The 12828-nt window shown below is 55.2% G+C and overlaps 1 protein-coding gene across 1 annotated transcript in view; it reads right to left on the reverse strand.

Annotated features, from left to right (window-relative positions):
• GSG1L (GSG1 like) overlaps window positions 1-4163 on the reverse strand; it is a 204132-nt gene extending 199969 nt beyond the window's left edge. The window contains exon 1 of the mRNA XM_045871886.2: window positions 3804-4163. Coding sequence (XP_045727842.1) covers window positions 3804-4146 — 343 coding nt within the window. The 5' untranslated portion in view covers window positions 4147-4163. The remainder of the gene's footprint in view (window positions 1-3803) is intronic.
• Between the last annotated feature and the right edge of the window lie 8665 nt (window positions 4164-12828).

Below are 12828 nucleotides of genomic sequence, written 5' to 3' on the forward strand. Positions count from 1 at the left end.
TCCCCACACTATTTCCCTGAATATTCCCACCTCCAACCAGTGCCACCTGCTCTGATCCCTGCTCTACAGGGGAGCAAACTGAGGCTGTTGCCCAAACCACACTGCCAACAGGAGACTCGAGAAGCTTCCATCCTTCACAAATGGCGTTGCTCCACGCATCCACCCATCCCAGGAGAAACAGTGCTCCTGCTTCCTGTGACCCGTCCCTCCCTTCCCTGCGGCTGCCTCAGTCCCACCTCCCTCCAGGCATCCCAGCAAGCCCTCCTCCACCCTGCCCTGCCTCCCCAATGGCCAGGCTTCCCGAGTCACCTACTTACTCAGGTTCAAACACACACGAGATGAAACCCAACCTCACCTGTGCTCCCACTTAGCACAACCACACGTCCCGCCAGCCCATCTCCCCAACCCCCAGACCTTCCCTGTTCTTTCTCCAGACCTTTCCTCCGCTGCCCCCACCCCCAGAATGCCAACAACGGGCAACCACCCAGCCCTTCTGACCGTCTAATACGGAGGAGAAATCCAATTTGCGTGAAGGGCTCGGGCTAATTCTGTGTCAAGGCCATGCTCCCTTTCTGTTTGTTGAAGGAGGTTGATGCTCCTTCTTGGAAGAAGGAGAAAAGCTTTCTTTGTGCCCGGTCTGGTGAGATTATGTCTGTTTAGGACAGGCTGCAGTTTTCTTTGTGAACGCTGTAGACTTTTTCATGTGGGTAAAAGGGCTTATTAGATTTTCCTGTGGCTGCCCAGAGTGGGGAGAGGCTTTTCTGGGCACAGAGAGAAATTACCGAACAAGCGTTGGAGAGGAAGGAGCACTTAACAGCTGCTTCTCATGGAGAGGTCAGGATTTCGTGGGTGGTGTTTTCGTTGGGGTGAACGTAAAACACCGGGAAGGAAAGAAAGCCTTCCCTGTAGTTTGGGCGGGAGGGAAAGAACATAGTCCTTGATGTCTCAGGGGTGGGGAGAGAGGAGCGCAGGATTTTTTATGGGAGGGGGGCTGTTGGAGCATTTTTTTTTCCCTCTTCGAGTAAAAATTAAATTACAAAATGGTCACAGAACGCAGAACAAAGGTTGTCATAGCAACAAAAGTTTGAGGCCAGGTACTCCCTGACATCCTTACAGGATCACGGAAGCGGTGAGGCAGGATTTGGGCATTGTGGGTTCAGCCAGGGAAACCATCCAAGCTGGCACAGACCTCCCCAATTTCTCACTGGCTCTGACAGGCTGATAACTATTTTCCAAGCTCTCGGGGAGGAAAATTGTGATTTTCTGGGAGGGACGATCTCTAGCCAACAGCGATCAAGAGAAAAGGAAAAACTGTGGGTTTGTTTTATTTACCCAACAAACTAACCACCCGTATTTTTACGAACAGAGGACTGGGGAGAGGGTCTCTGGTGGGGAGCCCCCCAAAATGGTGCCCGTCCCGGATCCCCCAACAGTATCATTCACTTGACCCTGATGCCCTTCTGTCCCCGAAGATAATCGGGGCCCCCTCACCAGCTGGGACGCCTGGACAAAAACCTCTCTGAACCCCCAATTCCTCATCTGAAGAGTAGGCACCCTAGGAGGGCCTGCCACGGAGGTGTTGGCAAGGAGTCAGCAAGATCTGGCAGGTAAGAAGTTTAGCAGTGCCTGGTGCGCATTAAGGGCTCAATAAATGTAAGGCAACATTGCTTTAAATGTTTTTCAGTTAATAATCTTTTAAACTGCTCGGGCTTAAACATCCCGAGTCGAGCCTTGGATGAGTGACACGGATGCGCGCCGCACAGGGAAATCACCACAAGAGGTGGGGCCATGACCTTCAGGGAGAAGCCAGGAGAGACCCCAGTGAAGAGACTCAGCCAGCCATCGGCAGCCGGGACACCCCACGAGGCAGGGGCCGGACCACTCCAGAGACACAGCCTTGGGTTTTTAAGTATGTGTGTAAAGGAAGGACAAGGAGGCTGAGCTTCTACACAAAGGAGAAACTTGGTGACAGTGGAGGTGATGTGTGGGGACCTTTACCCCAAAAGGTGCAGATGTTCCCCAGGATAAGACATTACGAGGCCTCCGTGGAAAAGGGCAGGGTCAGACTGAGTGGAAAGCAGAAAATTTTAGCCAAGATGCCTTTTGAGGTTTTTTTTTTTTACATCCCGGAGTAAAGATGTGAGTTCTGAGTGCACATCAGAAGGGAGTCTGATGGGGCGAAACCGGTCAGAGGTGGAAGCCTATTCAAACAGCGGGTGTCTTGACAAACGACTAGCATCACAGGTGGTCACAGAAAAGTTCATCAGGGCACCGCCAGAGGCAAGGCAGAGCGCACGGCACCCCAGGAAACCTTGCTGGTTTATCATCCCAGGCCCTCATCCAACATGAATCCCACCAAAATGTACCGACGACCTCCTATCCACTAGATGCTACCCAGAGGCTGGGGATGACGGTCAATCAGGCAACCCAGGCCCTGCCCTCACAGGGACATCCTGTGGAGACAGGGGACAAGAGGCTAGTGACCAGAGGCAGGCTCCAGAAAATCTCAGGTTGTGCCAAGCATGATGAAGAAGATAAAGGTGGTGACGAGAAACAAAGTTAGGGGACCCTGCCTCCAAAGGGGATGGGGAGGTCTTCTCTCCAGAAGACCCTGCCTGGCAAGCCGGCTGGGGGCCTGCCAGTGGAGTGAGGAGGAGCCAGCCAGGGAGGATGTGGGGAAGGGAATTCCAGACAGAGGGAGCAGCCTCCTTGGGTTTATTTTACACCTTCTTGTCTCTCTGTCCTTTAGACAACCAATCGGGCCAACAGCTTGTTCAGGGCAAACTCCATTGTCACCCACCCCCATGAACATCAGGGTACCCACATAGACCACGTCCCTGAGCGCAGAAGAGCTGTGCATGCACAGACTTTTAACCTTGGGGAGAGAGGTCAATTCACTCGAGGGTCCCACGCCCCGACCTAGAGCACAACATGATCTGGGAGGTAGTGGGTGGTGTGGCCCTGCACCCCCACCCTCGCCCCACGGCCTCACTGCCCGTCTGGAGGACACTCACTCCGCCCCGGCTGCCCTGGGGCGCGCACGGGAAGAGGAGCGAGGCAAAGGGCGCAGTTTGATCTGCCTTCTGAAAAGTCACCCCCACCCCCACCCCCACCAGTTTTGAGCCGAGCCGAGCCGAGCGGTCCCGCTTTCCCGCCGCCTCGCCCCCCTCCCGCTGCATCCTCTCCCGGGCGGGGCCAGGACACGAAGGGCTCCCCGCCGGGAACCCACCGGCCTCCCCGCACCCCCGACTCTCGTGCCGTCCGAGCTCCCTCTGGGAGAACGACACCCCCCCCCCCCGCCCCTGGCTCCGGGGATCTGCGAAGCGGGGCGGGGGGGGGGGTGGACCTCGTAGCAGCAGTCGGTGCGCCCTCCCCCAGGCGGGCCGGGCCGGGAAGGGGGAGCCGGTGCCCCGCGAACGAAGGCGGGGGAGGGGGCGAGCCCAGAGACGAGTTCTGGCGCGGAGAGGAGCGCGCGCCCCGCCGACCGGCCGCTGGGCTGGGTGCCCGGGAGACGCGCCTCCCCGGGGCGCGGCGCCGTCCGCAAAGGCGCCCGGCGCTCGGAAAGGGCAGCGGCTCTGGCCGGAGCCCCGGCACGGCGGCGCGTGCCGGCCGCCCCCCACTCTGCCCGGGCCCGCTCCCGCGCGCACCCCGTGCCCGGGCGTGCGGCCGAGTCCTGCGGAGCGCGGGGCTCCTCGGCCGGCCGCCGGGAGGGAGCGCGGGGCCGGGGCTCGGGCCGCGGGGGCCGCGCCGCCCGGGGCGGGGAGGGGTGGCGGTGGCCGGGCGCCGAGCCGCCGCTCACTCACCGAGCCCGCCGAGCTCCTCCTCGCACGAGTACCAGATGCCGGTGTGGAAATTCCTGAAGAGGAAGCGGTCGTCGCCCGTCTCCCAGCTGTAGAGCGCGCCGCCAGGGGGGCCGTTCCCGGCGGCGGCGGCGGGGGCGGCGGCGGGGGCGGCGGTGCCGTTGGCCGTGGCGTTGGCGCCCGAGTTGGGGCAGTTGGCGCGCCCGCCCTGGCCGCAGCCGGGCTTGGGGACCCGCTGCGTGCCCTGGCACCAGTGCGTGGTGAGGAAGGCGGTGGTGGCGAAGAGCAGCGCCAGCAGGTTCAGGGCCACGGCCAGGAGCGCTCGGCCGCGGCGGCTCGTCTTCATGCCGCCCGCGCCGCCGGGACCGCGCCGCCGGGGAGCTCCGCGCGCGAAGTTGGCAGCCGGCGCCCCGCGTCAGCGGCCGCTGCCCGCCGCGCCCCGGGGCTCGGGCGCCTGCGATCGGCGGCGGCGGACGCGGCGCGGGCCCATGGCTCTCCCCGCCCCTCCCCGGGGTGAGGGCGCGGCGCGGGGGGCGCGGGGGGCGCGGGGGGCGGGCGGCAGCGGCGGAGCGGCTCCGGCGCGCCCGGAGCCCGGAGCGCGAGTGCACCTCGACGAGGAGCCGCCGGCGCCTGGCAGCGGCCGCGGCGCAGGGACGCGCGCCCCTCCGTGGGGAGACACCTGCAGGCGGCCGGCGACACTGTTGCGGCGCCCGCCCTAAGCAGGGAGAGGGGGCGCCCCACGCCGGGCTCGGGCGGGGGACCCGGAGAGAAGGGGCGCCCCCGAGGAGCCCCGCACCCGATTGGAGGGGCTGAGAAGCAAGGAGAATGCCAGGCAAGGCGCTCTCGGAGAAAGAAGCTCCCCGCGGGGGACGGCGGGGGGGGGGGGGGCACACACCCGCCCAGGAGCGGGCATCCTACTCAGTAGAGCGTGCTGGGCTCCCCAAGAGGCACAGGGACCGGCAGGAGGGAGCCCGAGGAAGGAGCCCTGAAGGGTCAGGACTGCAAAGTTTCCTGGCTTCCCATAGCCAGGGAGCTTCAGGCTCAGCTGAAAGGGATGCCTTCTGCGGGACCCATCGGAAGGGGTGTCCTTCCAGGAACTCAGGGTTGTAGAGTCTTTGGGGCTTGTGCTTTCCCCCAGGGGGACTTAGACTGTGTAAACCAAAAGGAAGGACTTCTCTCGCCCTTGGAAGCTCCAGTCAGCTGGGCTCTATTATGGCATGGGACGGCAGCAGAGGTGGCAAAGAAGTGCCCCATACGGGATGCCAGGTGCTGTGTATGACAAATGAGGCTTCCTCCTGCAGGCCATCCCCACCTGAGATCCAGGGCAGCATGATCCAAGGAGGTCTGGACACAAAGTTGTAGCTGCTAGGTAGGGATGTCCTACAGAGGCTGTCTACCCAGAAACTTCAAGGTTGGGGTGGGGGAAGAATGGTTAAGAATACTGACTTCAGGGGGGAAAAAAAAACAAGAATACTCACTTCGGGGTCAGGCCGTTCTGAGACTTGACCCACTGGGGGCTTTGAACATGTCACTTAACCTCTGGGAGCCTCAATTCCGTACCTATAAAAAAAAAAAAGAAAGAAAGAAAAGAAAAAGAGTAAAAAGGGGGAGAGGCCTATCAGGCTGCTGTAATGAGATCGTGCCTTTAAAAAAGCATTAGGAGCATAGTAGGTGGTCAATAAATGCCAGCCAGTATGATTAACATCTGAACCAAGATCAGTGGACCAAATCCCCACAAACCCTTTTGAGCTCTCTTGTGCAAAGTGGGATTGCCCAACTGTAAGCACCCCCAGCCCCACCTCGGCTCTGAGGTGACCCGAGCTCCCTTCACGCCAGCAGTGCACGGGGCCCAGATGCCCAGGGTGTACGACAATTGATCACCTGTTGATTGCAAGAGCTCATCTGAATTCTGCCCAAGCTGAGAGCTGCTCCCAAAACCCCCAGCTTGTGGAATGGCAGGGCTTGCAGAGGTCAAGGTTAACAAAGTATGAATGGCCTTATTCTGGTGGGTGAACCTGTGCTCACGGTCAGCTGGTGGGTGACAGTAACTGTGAGCAATGTCCCTGGCAGGAACTCATATGAAGGATGGCCAGGGGTCTCCAGACTCCTTCATTAGATCCCTTTTCTGGCCCTACACAAGGCCTTCCCAACTATTTTGAGAAGGAGGACCTCCATGCAATAATCACGGAGTTGAGGGTATGGGTTGACAGAGAAAATATATAATGGCCAAAAAACTGCAAGGACTTCAGTATCACTTTTATTTTTGTTTTGTTTTGTTTTGTTTTTTTTAAGATTTTATTTATTTATTTGAGAGAGAGAGAATGAGAGAGAGAGAGCATGAGAAGGGGGAGGGTCAGAGGGAGAAGCAGACTCCCTGCCGAGCAGGGAGCCCGATGTGGGACTCGATCCCGGGACTCCAGGATCATGATCTGAGCCGAAGGCAGTCACTTAACCAACTGAGCCACCCAGGCGCCCCAGTATCACTTTTAAATAGGTGTGCAATACTGCAGGAGTGTGTACTCTTTTGAAAATCAGTCCCTCAGATGGAGGCTTGTGACAATGGACATGTGGGCAGGACTCGGTGACCTTCAGGCTGGGAACTCTGTCCTGGGCATTCGAAGCCAGCAGATCCCAACTGAAATATGTCTCAGGGATCACACCCTCTTCACAGAGCGGGGTTGCAATGTCCTTCCACTCGTTGAGCACCCACTGGATGCTCAGAACTGGGGAGAAAAGAGAACACAAACATTAATACCTATGATGTAGGGTATGCAAGTGTTAAAAGCCAAGGGCAGAACTAAAGCAGGGGGCAGGGATAGAAGTGAAGGGAGCAGGTTGGGACTTTAAAGCAGGGTTTCGAGGAGGCCTCACTGGGAAGATGACATTGGAGCCAAGGCCTGAAGGACGGTGGGAGCAAGCCATAGGGACATCCCAGGAAAGGAGGTTCCAGGAAGTGGGAGTAGCCAGTGCAAAGGCCCTGAGGTAGGCCGATAACTCCAAGAGCAGTGTGGCTGGAGCTGAGCGGGCAGCGAGGAGAATAGCAGAAAACAAGGGTGCAGAGGTGATGGGGAGAGGGTGAGGATCATGGTCTGGGTAGGTCCTTACGAGGACTATGGCATTTACCCCGAGTAGGGTGGAAGCCCCAAGCGACTCTGAGCAGAGGGGAGACAGGATCTGACCCTGGGTATGACAGGACCTCTCTTGCAGCTGGGTGAAGAAGAGGACCAGCTAGGGGCTAGTGAGTAACTCCAGGCAAGGTAATGCCAGTGGTTCTGCCCAGGGGGTGGCAAAGGCAGTGGAGGCTCTGGGTCCATTTTCAAAGCAGGTCCAGCAAGATTTGCTCAAGGATCTGCTTCTCTCTCTGACCCTCCTCTCTCTCATGCTCTCTCTCTCTGTCTCTCTCAATAAAAAAAAAAAAAGGGGGGTGCCTGGGTGGCTCAGTTGGTTAAGCGACTGCCTTCGGCTCAGGTCATGATCCTGGAGTCCCGGGATCGAGTCCCGCATCGGGCTCCCTGCTCAGCAGGGGGTCTGCTTCTCTCTCTGACCCTCCTCTCTCTCATGCTCTCTCTCTGTCTCTCTCAGTAAAAAAAAAAAAAGATTTGCTCAAGGATCAAACATAGGGTGTAAAGACACCCCTGGGGTGTTTGGCAGGAGCTCCTCCAAGGACAGAGTTGCCATTTGTTCAGACAGAAGCCCTTGCAGATCTGGGGCCACACAGGGAAGATCAGAAACTCTGGCTGATTCCGCACCGGGCCTTGTACTCAAGCTGCAGATAAGATTGAAACAAATGCAAACTCCTTAGGCCGCCCCTTGGAGAGGACAGGTATTTTCAAATAGCCACTAACAGGTGAAATCACCTTGGGTGTGGCCAGGTGTTAAGGAAAACTTGGTCGTGGCACCTGTTAAAGACAGCAAGGCACGCTTTCTTTATTCAAGGGGCCACAGCAATGGGGGTTTGGCCTGAGGGGAGAGAGATGGGGCTCAGGCAACAAGGCAAAGAGGGAGGCTAGAGCGGAGGCGCAGGGTGGGGTCAATGGGGGAAAATTACTAAGAGGAAAATAGCACAGCTAGAGGGATTCCCGCTAACCCGACTTGACAGGAATCTCACCGGCAGCCCCAGGTGGGGATGAGGAATCTGAGTGAGTTTCAAGGGTGAGGGATTCTTGCTAAACTGACCCTGTGGGATTCTGGCTAAAACGGGACTAAGCCGGCCAAGGACAGAGCCCAAGGTCAGGGCCTGGTTCGGAAGAGGGCTCAGAGGGGCCTGACGTTGCTTTGGTCAAGGAGAGTCTATGTCAGGAGTGAATGGGGGTGGGATTTAAGGGGCCCGAAATGTGGTTCCCCTCTCTTGAGCCACCACCATAGGCCGAGACCTCCCATTTCCCTGCTGCACCCCACCCCTGCCGGCCCCCATCTAGCTCCCTTCCCTGCACTTGGGCCACAGGGATGAGCCCAGCTCCTCTGTTTAACCTCCTCCCCCCACTGCTTGCCCCAGGACAAAGTCTAAACGCTGTTCCAGGTCCTTCCGAGATGGGCTCCGGCCTGCATCTCCAGCCCCTTAGCCCACTCCTCCCACCACCACGGACACCAAACCACTTTGCAGGTCTGACCACGGGTGCTCAGACCAGACGATCTTAGGTCCCTGCCTGCCTTCCTCCTTTCTGGAGCGCCCTTGCTCTCCTTATCTCGGCTGTCCTTCAAAGGGCTGATTAAACATCACTCCGCTGCAGAGGCTTCCCTGGCCCTGCCCAGCCCTCCTCTGAGCTGTGAGGCCTGTGTCCACACCTGTCTCCCCAGCAGGCCTGGGGGCCCCTCGAGGTCTCCCCCACTGACAGCCTGCAGGCCAAATTTGGCCCATAAGCGTGTTTTGTTTGGCCTGCTTGGACTTGCCTCCACAGCATGTCAAATTTTCATGAGTTACCAACGCTCAATAATCATGAGATTTCATACAAAAATCTAGACTTCTAACTTCTTTTTTTTTTAAAGGAATTCTTTTTTTTTTTTAAGATTTTATTTATTTATTTGACAGAGAGAGTGAGAGAGGGAACACAAGCAGGGGGAGTGGGAGAGGGAGAAGCAGGCTTCCCGCAGAGTGGGGAGCCCGATGTGGGGCTCGATCCCAGGACCCTGGGATCATGACCTGAGCCGAAGGCAGACGCTTAACCGATTGAGCCACCCAGGCGCCCCTAGACTTCTCACTTCTTTTGCAAGATCAAATTGTGTGCCCACACCAGGCCTGCTTCCTGGCCTGGTAACTATTGGCAGAAGTCCCTGTGCAGGGGACATGAGGGGCCACAGTCTCTCTGGGGCCCTTCCATCCTCAGGGATGCCTGTGGGGGCCCTGGGGTGGGGGTGTGCATTTGAATCTAAGTTCCTGGAATCAAAGCCCAAAACATTTTTGACAAAACCAATCTACGGTGCTAAAAGTCAGCATGAGGGTTATGCTTGGGAGGTGGCCTGGTGACTGGGAGGGCCACGGTGGGGGGGCCTCTGGGGGCCGCTCACACAGGTGGGTTCAGTTTATGAAGACTCATCGAGCCATACAGTTGGGAATTGTGCACTTTTTTATATTCAACAAAATTGACCAGAAAAAAAAATGTTGGTATTCATAATGAAATTACTGCTTTTCGGGAAGTATGAATACACATTGGAAGGACATGGCCCACTTGCATTTTGCTTCCGACTTTCCCTTGGAGTGGGCTGATACAAAGGCATTGGTTAGCTTCTGGGCCTCCTAAGTCCCTTCCTATATCCTAAACCTTCAAAATAGAGCTTGGGAAACCAGAGCATCCCTGGCCTCTGGGCCCTCCTAATCATAGCAAGGGATTAGTCAATTAACAATTATCAGTGAGGTTTTTTTTTTAAACATTCATTCTCAAGGTATCTAAGCATAATACCCTCTCTATTCCCCTGGTAAAGACACTACTCCAGGCTTTCCGTGAAAGCCCCCCCCCCACCACCACCATCCCGGTGCTGCTGTGTTTAAAGGCAGCTTGCTCCTCGGGGCGAGTGTTCCCAGGGGAGGAAGGGACCCTAGGGCTCCGTGCAATCAAAGAAGTCCCAGGGGGTGGGTTCTCCCGAGGAGAAAGGAACCAACTTCATTAGATGGGCCTGTTCTTTGAAACTGTCTTAGCTCTTCCAACAACTGTTCCAGAAGAATTATTGGGCCCCTGCTCTGTGCCAGGCATTCGGCGAACATGACAAACCAGGTCCATGATTCTGTGGGGCTCATGTTCTTGAGAAAAAGACAATGATAAACAAAGACGCCGCTAATAAACTCGATAAATGCACGTGGTAGTCTATACGGTCGATGCAGCAGAGTCTATGTAGTGGAATAAAGGAAAGAGGGAGCAACTGGGGGCCTCGCTAAGGCGGGGGGGAAGTTGGAGAGTGTTAGGTGTTCGGTCGAGGGCGGAAGGTCTGAATTTTCATCCGGGCTCTGCCACTTCTGGGCCACACCTGTCTCTCAGAGCCTCTGTTTTCTCATCTGTGAACAGGGGTGGGGGAAGGGAACGCCAGCATGAGCCGAGCGCGGGGACCCAGTGATGGTTGTGGAGCAGGAGCATGGTGTGACCGGGGCTGTGTTTCCGGAAGGTCGCCCAGGAGGCCAGCAGGGGATGAGGGGTGGTGCATGGGAGGTGAGGCGTCTTGAAGATGTGGCAGGCTCACGCCACACTGAAGCCGGCTCTGAGCGTCGGTCAAGTCAGAGTCTGAGAACATTTATTTGGCACCAACTGCATGCCAGGCACTTTGGCCAAAGAGATATCGTTGAACCCTTATGGGACTCCTACGGAGAAACTGAGGTTCAGGAAGGAGCAGGGGGGCAGGGGTCAGAATCCAGGGCTTGTCTCCCTGGCATCTTCGGGTGAATCAGGTGTCAGCCCCACCGCCCAAAACGAACCCCCCTTCCTCACTCACTGACTCTCCTCCTTGTTCTCAGCGCTCAGTGGGATTTTCCTCAGTCTCCAAGGTCTGAAGCTGGTTTGTTTTACTCCAGTCTTGAGGAGGGATGACAGGAAGACTGGGGAGAAAACAGACGTTTTAAGGTGTCTCATGGACCAGCCCTTTCTTGGGCTTTTTTCTGAGCAGACCTTCCGAAGCTGTTGTTTGCTTCCCTCTGCTGCCCCCTAGGGGCCAAGAGGAGCACAGCGGACCTTGCTTTCCCGACCAGGGAGGAAGCCCCCTCCCTCCCCACCCACCACCACCGCCAAGCTAACACTGCCTGGGGAGAGATCTGTGGGGGAGGGACCTGGGACTCCATAAGTGATTAAGAGCAGAAGCCTGGAACTGAGTATCAATATTTATAAACTCCCTAGTGATGCACAAATATATCCCGAACAGTATAAAACATACATATAAAAACCAGAAAAATTTAAAGGGCATAAAGACTAGATCAACACTACTTTTAAGTGTTTCTATTTTATTTAATAACAGCATAACAGACCTTTTGGTTTTCACTTAAACGTTCTTAATGGTTTTTTTACTGCTTGCAATGCAGCTGCGTGTGTTTTGTTTGTCGGTTTTTGAAACGCGTGGGTTAACACCGCATTGTGGTAGGTCAAAGGTCTGGTTTTATGTAAGGTTCTTTCCATACTTGATTTGAGCAGCTGTTAAAGCTGAAAGCAATGTTGAAATTTTGATTTATACAAAGACTGTTAAATCCAAATGGAAGAGTGGCTTGTGGGCTATGCTTTCTATGTATCGATACTCACATTTGAGTCCCATTCACAAAATAGGGAACCGTTTTTGGTGAAATTTGGCTAAGGTACATCCATCTTCCTTGATGTCCATCGCTTAGTCTTGTAGACAAATCAGCAGATTGGTATTTGTGTGTTTTTAGCAAATGGATTCAAGTCTCCCTAAAAGTTTTCTTTTGAAAGATTTTAGAATTGGTTGAAATTCTCTGTTTTCAAGTTCTTAAAGCATGCAGACTCGGAGAGTTTTTGAAGGAAACCTACTTTCATTCCTTTTTGGCAACAAAAGCTCATAACAATGGAAGCATTTCCAAACATCTGCTTTCAAAATGCTCTTCCTAACACCTGAGTTCCTCTCAAAAAGCAATTGTCTCATGCATTGTTTAAAAGTCATCTTCTTCTTGAAAGAGCAGATTAGGTGCATTGTTTTGGGGGGGGGAAACAGCTGACAGTCACGTGTCACCCCAAAAGAGTTCAGCTAATGTGGGCACTTGTCTTTTTCATGAAAGAAAAACGCGAGATTCACATTCAGTCTCAGCAGCTGTGGAAAGTCATCCTCAGGGTCGCTCCCCATCTCGTAACAAAGGATCACTGAGAAGTCTTCTGTGTAAAGGTCTTGTTTTTAGCAGTAATAAATATAAGTGATAAATATAACGATAGAAAATATGGATTCTGTGCCAGGAGCTATGTAAGCAGGCTCCCATCTATTAACTCATTATACCCACAAGCCATACGATGAGGCAGGCATGGGTCTAGTCCTCTTTGACAGCCAGGGAAACTGAGGCACAGAACTGGGCAGAACTCGGAGAGGTCAACCAGAAAGCGTTCTTAGGACATGATTGTTGTGGCTGTGATAGATGATACTGTCAAAAGGGAGACTGTTGGGAGGGCAAGGGGGAGTCCCCGGGTGCGAACATGGGGACCCTTGAACTTGGGGATCAGAGCTTTCCCCGCCACGCAGGAGACACTGTGGGCCTCTAGCCAACTGAAGCCCAGGCCTGTGCAAGGGATGCCCAAGTCCCCCGCTCTCATGGAAGGTGAGGGGCACAGAACTCACTGGAAAAGAGGGAGCCTTCCTGTGCTGCTGAATGCTGCCTTATTTTCCTCGGGTTTATAATCAAGACACATCTTCTGGAGTCTTTTTTCTTTACCACACAATCTGTTAACCAGTCAGATGCGCACACACACACACACCTGCCTAACCCTCCTTTCATTGGTTTAGTCTCCCAAGTAAAAGAAAAAGAAAGAACATCCACTAAAGGCCACACAGAGTACCCAGAGCTTTGCACACATGACATTGATGGTGCCCTTATATACCCATTTTATAGATAAGA

Source organism: Mirounga angustirostris, unplaced genomic scaffold (assembly GCF_029215605.1).
Source record: "Mirounga angustirostris isolate CCGP_5_RB_7025 unplaced genomic scaffold, mMirAng1.0.hap1 SCAF_5, whole genome shotgun sequence".
NCBI lineage: Eukaryota > Metazoa > Chordata > Mammalia > Carnivora > Phocidae > Mirounga > Mirounga angustirostris.